General features: G+C 34.1%; 1 protein-coding gene across 1 annotated transcript; it reads right to left on the bottom strand.

The window, feature by feature from the left end:
• Window positions 1–2890: 2890 nt before the first annotated feature.
• LOC123576086 (olfactory receptor 5AC1-like) lies at window positions 2891–3814 on the bottom strand. The gene has a single exon (XM_045437089.1). The coding sequence runs from the start codon at window positions 3812–3814 to the stop codon at window positions 2891–2893; it is 924 nt and encodes a 307-aa protein (XP_045293045.1).
• Window positions 3815–7819: the final 4005 nt, after the last annotated feature.

Genomic DNA, 7819 nt, shown 5'->3' with positions numbered 1-7819 from the left:
ATCTAAGTTACCTGAATTTGGAACATATTTACTATCATTTCTTTTATTTATAATTAGGTGAAAAAATTGGGTGGGTAGCCTTTTCAATGTAAGATTATTAGATTTCTACCTTAACCGTGGTAGTATCATTATTTGGAATGAAAAATGTATACTAAAGTCCATAGTAGTCAGGCCATTTAATTCTCTCCATTCAAAGTCAATGGATTCTCTACCATTGAAATCCCAACCCCCTTGATCATGTGGTCTGAGTATCTATACCAACAAAAACTCGTCAGGTTTCTAGTGTTTATTTGTTTGAAAGATGTCCCAATTACTTAACAGTACCCTGTCATTTCCATGGTTACCTGGTCTTGTTCTTCTCTCTCATGGACAGTGAGTATGTTGACTTCTCGGTAAATACAATATCTGCCAAGTAAAAAACTTCATGACTCATCTTCTATTCCATTTTATGAATACTATTGATAACCAACAAGCAATGCTTCTAGCCATTTCCCTACTTGCCTTTGTTTATTAACCCATTCTGCTAAATCCTAGATATTTGAAACTTTATAACCTAAATTCCATTGATAAGATTTATACCCCATAATTTGCTCAAAAAACTTCCACTATCTCAAACCAGGGATTAGTTTGTGGATATTTTAGCACCAAATCTCAAAAGAACTACTCTACCCATCCTTCTTCACAAGGCCATTGAATAAGACCACTGTAGTAAATTTCAAATGTAGAATGACAGTCAAATTCACAAGATGCAATAGGCTTACAGTGTTTATTTACCCAAGTTTATTTCCCAAGTTCACTTAGCTTTAAGCAAGAATATGGAACAAGTAAAGCAGCAGCATGCATAGCAGGAACATGACAGAAGCTTTGGCTACCCCGAGAGTTTCCAAAGCTTCATTCACTGAATGCAAACTGATCTAAGTATAGATCACTCAGCACAGGGAACGTGCAAGTTGACAGTCTCTCAGCTTAAGTAACTTGCTTGTAACCTAGCACCTAGACGGATGTTTGCCTCATGTCCATTTTTTAGTGCAGTTGCATTCCATAAAATACAGTCTATACAGTAAACAATCTTGATATACTTGACATGCCTCATGTACAACATACTTAGGAACATTTTGGATCAGCAATCAGTTCATACCAACCTCAGCAAGAATCTAATTTATCCCAAGTCAATGCATCTATTGAGTTTGCATCGCAAGAGTGTATAAATGTCAGTTCCTTAGAAGGCCCTCCAACTGGAGTAAAAGATTACAGTTCAGTTCTTAACCTTTTATTTCCAAGATAATACAACATAATACCTTGAATATTATTGAAAATAGTCTTGATAAAATCATTTGTTACTTGTGCACTTATAAAGATAGTAAGAGTGTAAATATCATAACACATAGTTGCCTTTGCAGATACTTCAAGCAAAACATGTACCATGTACGTTCATTAAGAAATAAGTATATTTCATTTACATAAATAATAAATAGTACTTAGGGATTACTTTAAAAAGACCAATAGTAAATTCTAGAAAAGAGGTTTTACTTTAAAAGAAAATAAAAATGTTAAACAGACTTAGTTTACAGTGTTTGCAAAATGAGTCACAAATACTGTGGAATTGCTGAAAATTGCCTTATAAGTACAGGTGGCTTTTAAAGAGAATAAACTTAATCATCTGGAATATTTTTAAAAGAAATTTTTGTCACTGGGGACCAACCAGAATTAGTCTTAAGACCATACAAACACGTTGACTTTTTCCAATAATGTATGAGAAATAAATTTAAGTGATAGGAGATATTTATCATATACCTCCATTTTTAGATAATACTTTTAGTCTATTTGTTGGAACTATTGACAAGATCTAATGTGTTTTAAAACCACTAGAACAACAGGCATATTTTCATTCTTTAACTTCAACTTAATTCTTATTTTCAATAATGGCTTTTCCTAAGTGAATGTGCTCAAAAAAGAAAAAAAAAAACCACATTGTTCAAGGAATATAATTGTTTTGCCAAAAGAAGAGTTGAATCACTTATGTCTATAAAAGTCTAAAATAAATTTAAAAATATATATGCTTTAAGTGATCATGTCCCTGAATTGGACGTAAATCAGTAGGAGAGAATTCACTGACACAGTTTTCACCCATATCTACATCCTAAGTGAGGTTCTTGTCTCTGATCCAGGCTCCTTGCCTCTGCCCAGTCAGCTTCTACTAAAACTGATAGGAAAGTAATGCAACCACAAGGCTAATCTCTGAAATTGCTTTTTATTGCACTCAAATATTCCTAAGCTTATAAATTGTTGAATATCATGCTATATGCAGTATCCCTGATACTGTATGTGGAGTTATAGCTATGGAGTTATAACTATGAGCTGTGAGTAACTTTGTTACTTCATTCTTTAACTCATGCAGCTTCCATTTTCTTCCTGATATCCACAAATTTCTGTAGAACTTTTCATTTTTCCAAGAAGCAGAATTTTACTTTATCAGTCGACCAGAGTTACTGGGTATGGCAGAAAACAACAAAGCCTTATTAATTTGCAGGTCCAGAGCAATGGGCTGGGCTCACTCATGAACTAAATGACGAATTCTATATGCCAATTTTCTGTAACTATCTGGAATTTTGGAAGGCCCTAGAAAACAACTAATTTGCAAAAGCTAAATGTTCAGATAAAAATAAAGCGCAATGTGTCTAAGTAAGATAATTATATAGGTAATGTCCCCAACTGGACCCATATCCAAGAAAGCATAATCAGAAGCTGGGATGCTTCACACAGAGCTTATGGAGTCCCCTGACCATTAGCCTTCTGGTGAAATGGCAGAGTCGTGACTTATCTATAGGACTTGGGGCTTTTATCAGCAGAAGGTAAAACAGAAATATTTTGAAAATTGTCTGGCCACTATTTATTTCTTCATTATTCTTCTTAAGGCACCTATAACCTCTTTGTTCCTCAAGCTGTAAATAAAAGGATTTAGCAGAGGAATTATTATTGTGTAAAATAAAGAATAAATTTTATCATGATCTTCAGTGTAGCCAGACCCAGGACGCACATACATGAAGAAGAGAGTGCCATAGAACAAGGAAACAGAGAGCAGGTGGGCGCTGCACGTGGAGAAGGCTTTGCTCCTGCCCTTTTCAGACTTCTTTTTCAGGATGGCAAAGAGGACATGGGTATAAGACACCATGATGGTCGTAAAAGTGAAGACTTGTACGAAGGCCGAAAAGACTAAAACCAGAAGTGTATTAACTGTAGGATCAGTGCAAGAAATTTTGAAAAGTTGTATAATTTCACAGTAGAAACAATGTATTTCATTGGACCTGCAGAAAGTTAATCTAAATAACAAACCCACATGAATTGCTGAATGTAGAAAACCAATAAAATACGAAACGCCAATGAATAGAGTACAGAGGTTATTGGACATCATGACTGGATAAAGCAAAGGGTTGCAAATGGCTACATAGCGGTCATAGGCCATCACTACCAGGAGGAAGCACTCTGTGGTGGCACTGGAACCAAAAATGTAAAACTGAGCCAGGCAGTCAGAAAGAGATATCGCATGATTCTTGGATAAAAAATTTACAAGCATCCTGGGAGTTACAGAGGATGAAGTACAGGCATCTGCAAAGGCCAAACTGCCGAGGAATAAGTACATGGGGTTGTGAAGGTGGGGGTCCTTCCAGATGAGAGCAACTAGACCAAGGTTGCCCACCATGGTGGTGAGATAGATGACCAAGAACACCAGGAACAGGGGGACCTGCAGCCCTGGACGATCTGTAAGTCCCATGAGAACAAACTCCGTCACCTGTGTCTTATTTTCCTCTGCCATAGAAGAAAATGACCTGGCCAGTCAATAAAATAAAATAATTAAGTGTGGAAACAGTCACAAAAGAATCATAAAAAGCAGTGTAGTTTTCATGTAACTAATATATTTGTAAGAGATCCTCTCATTTAATTAGTAATTTTATTTTTACCTTTGTCTACTTTTATATACATTCAGAAATTTCCATAATAAAAATGATAATTGATTATTCACCTAAAGTAACAAGTAAACTCAATGAAAATCCTTTTCAATCTAACAGAGGTTTTAAGAACTATTTATGGATAATAGAAATGAAGTTTATAGCACTGGGTTTTCTGGAATAAGAGTAGAGGTAGAAATGAGGGAAGTACAAGAGAGAGAAAGAGAGAAATCAAAGTAAGAGTTCTGGGGTGCCTGGGTAGCTCACTCAGGTGGTGCAACTCGTAATTTCAGCTCAGATTATGATCTCATGGTTTGTGAGTTCGAGCCCCACGTCAGGCTCTGAGCTGACAGTGCAGAGCCTGCTTGGGACTTTCTCTCTCTGCACCACTCTCTCTCTCTCTCTCTCTTTGTCAAAATAAATAAATAAACAAACAAAAAGAGTTCTGTGAGAACAGCAACATACATATTATGATCTCTTTCACATGAAACTATGTAATTGATTTATTTGTGCATATATCTATATACACCAATGTACATACATAAAAAGATGAGTGAAAGAATAGTGTCCAGCATGTTAATGGAGAAAGGAAACAAAAATGATGATATCCTATTGTTTTCTTTCTCAAGGAGATGTTTTGGCACTGAAAATTACATTGCAAAATTAAGATCTAATCATCTCTAAATTTTTGTACAGAAATAGCCTTCATGGAAATTAGCATTTTCTTTTGGAAATTGTCAGTGGGAGCCAACCATTGGCCATTGAGAGTAGATATGATTTTTTTTTATATATTCCAAAGTTATCTGTAATTGTATAAGATAGGGATTCAAAAAGAACAACAGAGTTTTTTAGACTTTTTTTTGCACTTTTAGTAATTTTTTTTATTAAATTTATTTCTGCATACTTATTGTTTAGTCACTGTTGTGAATATAACATTTGCTGTCTGCATGAAGTAATGACATTGATTTTTTTCAAGATTGGTAGTCTCTGAAAGAACTCTAAAAAAGAGTTTTCCAGTGAATATAGATCCCTTTAGATTACCATAAAAAGAAAAATAAATACATTCAGGTATACAGATTATATTATTTTCCTGTATGAAAAAAACATTTTAATAATTTTATAGTCATATTTCTCAATACTGATGGAACATAAAATTTTTTTACCATGAGAACATATTAGAAAAACTGAGTTTGTCTAATGTAGAACTAGGACTAAAGAGCCTTTAGATTTTGAGATATTATTCTATCTTCACTAAAAACATGAGTTTAAGAATTTTTACCTTTGAATATATACTCACAAGGAACCCTAATATGTACAACACAGGCAAAAATATTAATTGAAAATTAAGAACTTAAGAGATTTTTGCCCTTCATAACCTGGCCCAACTTGCTTTATAACCTCAAATAACCAAATGTTTGTTATTCCTAGTTTTAGTTCCTACAGTGTGTAATTTGGCCAAGAATTAGTAATCTCTGTGAATTTTGTCTCAAGAGGTATGTGATAAGTAATACAAGGAGACTTTTGAGGTTACCAGTGATTTCATGAGACTTTTGAGGTTACTACTCATGATTTCATGAAATTAAAAAATTTTTATTATACTCAGACACAAAACTTAAGCCAGAATTTCTCATTCTGAAAAAATTACAAATAAGTTAGATTTGAGCTTATAGCTTATGTCTCAATTAAGAAAACTTCACAAGATGAAATGAACCCTGAATTTTTATCACTATTATTGAGTTTCTCTATTTTTTATTTTTCTATTCATCAAAGTTTATTATTTAAAAACTCCCCAAATGTGTTATCTACAGAGTAAAAATTCTAACTGAAAATACATGTTCAGACAGACATTTGCTTCTGTCTAGATTTTCATTGCTGATTTAAAAAGGCAAAAAGCCTGTCTAGGATTTTTATTTCTTACTTAGATGTTTGTTATTATACAGACATATTACAACATTATATTAAGGAAGTTTATGAAAATCTCTGCACTCTCACCTATTTCCTGTAAATCATGGGAAATTGGAAATGTCCTGGTTTTCTTGAAGTAACACAAAAGGTACAGAAATGAAGCAGTATTATTTATGCATTGATTTTCCTTGGAAACTCCAAACTGGAGAGAGATAGCATTTCTTCCTTCTATCTGCAAATCTGTTCTTTAAAAAAGTCTGAAATTCCCTTAATGCTTCCAAAGGATTCCCAGTAGAATGAAGTCAAAGTTGTTCTAGTGGGCCTTGTGAGCTAATCATCAAATCATCTATACACAACTAGTTACAACCATTAAAGCACACATTGTGTCTTAAGGGTTCACTGTAGAGGTATATTTATAAAATGTCACTGAATGGAGTTTGAATAAGCTTGTTTTCCTTCCTCTTATGTCTTTTAATGATCCTGCTATCCAACTCCCTACTTGTCCACTTGGAAATCCCAAAGGTATATTAGAATTAACATGTCCATATCTAAAATTAAGATCTTTCTCTATTCCACTCCCAAACCTGGTATTCTTCCAATGTTCCCTGTCTCAGGGAATAGGGTCACCAAATAAGTATTTGTGCACACCGTAAACATATTCGTGAAACTAGCCTCTCCCTCAATTCCATGTTTTTGATGATGGCCTCTAGATTTTATGTACTAGAGATGTCTTAAAACCAACAATTTCTATTTGTACAGTTAATCCTAAAATCCATGATGCATTCATCTCTTGCCTGGGCTTATTAAGTGACCTCATAACTACACTATCTGCATCTGCTAACACTGGCTTCCAGTCCATTTTCCACACTGACACCAGACTGATTTTTATAATATGTGCACCATTTCACTATCATCCATTACACACACACTCTCCCCACTTGACATGTATAAATAACTCGTTCTACATTGACTAACAACTAAAATTGTTAACCCTAAATATCCATGTCCCTACACTGAGGGAGTAGACCCAATAACTAACTGTATACAATTGAAGAGGTGTTTGTTTGTTTTTTTGCATTATATATATATATATATATATATATATATATATATATATAATTTATAGTAACACTAATTACACTTACAAATAATAGCCAATATTTTAGTGGATCAACATAATAGAAGTTTAGTTCTCCTTTATGATAAGTATGAAGCACATGATCTTAATTGAATAACTATTCTATTCCATTTGATGATTCAGAGTCCCATACTCTTTCCAACTTGTCACTCAAGCGTCTTCCACACATGACTTCTTTCAGGGTTTGTGTTTTCATTTGGATAAAGCTAGAAGGGGAAAGCACAGGAGATTCCAAATGTGAGGTGCTTATGAGCCAGAAACGTAAGTGATACACATCACTTGCAAACCTAAACTCAATCACATTACTACAGTCAACTGAAGACAGAGGCTGTGTGTCTAGGATGAAAAGAAAACGGATTTGGTGATCAGCTAACAGTTTCTTCCACTGATTCTACTACAGTTTCTTCCACTGATTCTACTACAGTTTCTGATTATCATTTACCTGTTTTACCCTTCTTCCCACATAGACAATACTTTCAGCATTTTCCCAAGGGAGTCAAACCCAATTCCCATATAACCTATATTCTAAGAAAAAAGCTAGGATCTCCAGTTGATAATCTGGTCTCTCTATCAAATCTAGCTATAGCTGATCTTTGTCTAGGAACCAAGAATTTTTAAAATATATTATTTTGCCACGTGTTATAATTATACACTGCCAATATACAATTTTTGTAGGATTTATCTGCCATTTTATGGAGTACATGAACTTTGGAAATGTATCCAGAGTATTTATCAACATGATAGTGTCAATATAAATGAACCAGCTTGCTGTTCTACAAAATGTCCCCCAAATAAATTTTCCTTCTGTCTTCCCAACCCATTACATTCT

This window comes from Leopardus geoffroyi, chromosome C2, assembly GCF_018350155.1.
Source record: "Leopardus geoffroyi isolate Oge1 chromosome C2, O.geoffroyi_Oge1_pat1.0, whole genome shotgun sequence".
Lineage (NCBI taxonomy): Eukaryota > Metazoa > Chordata > Mammalia > Carnivora > Felidae > Leopardus > Leopardus geoffroyi.
This window is presented reverse-complemented; position numbering and strand designations above follow the sequence as displayed.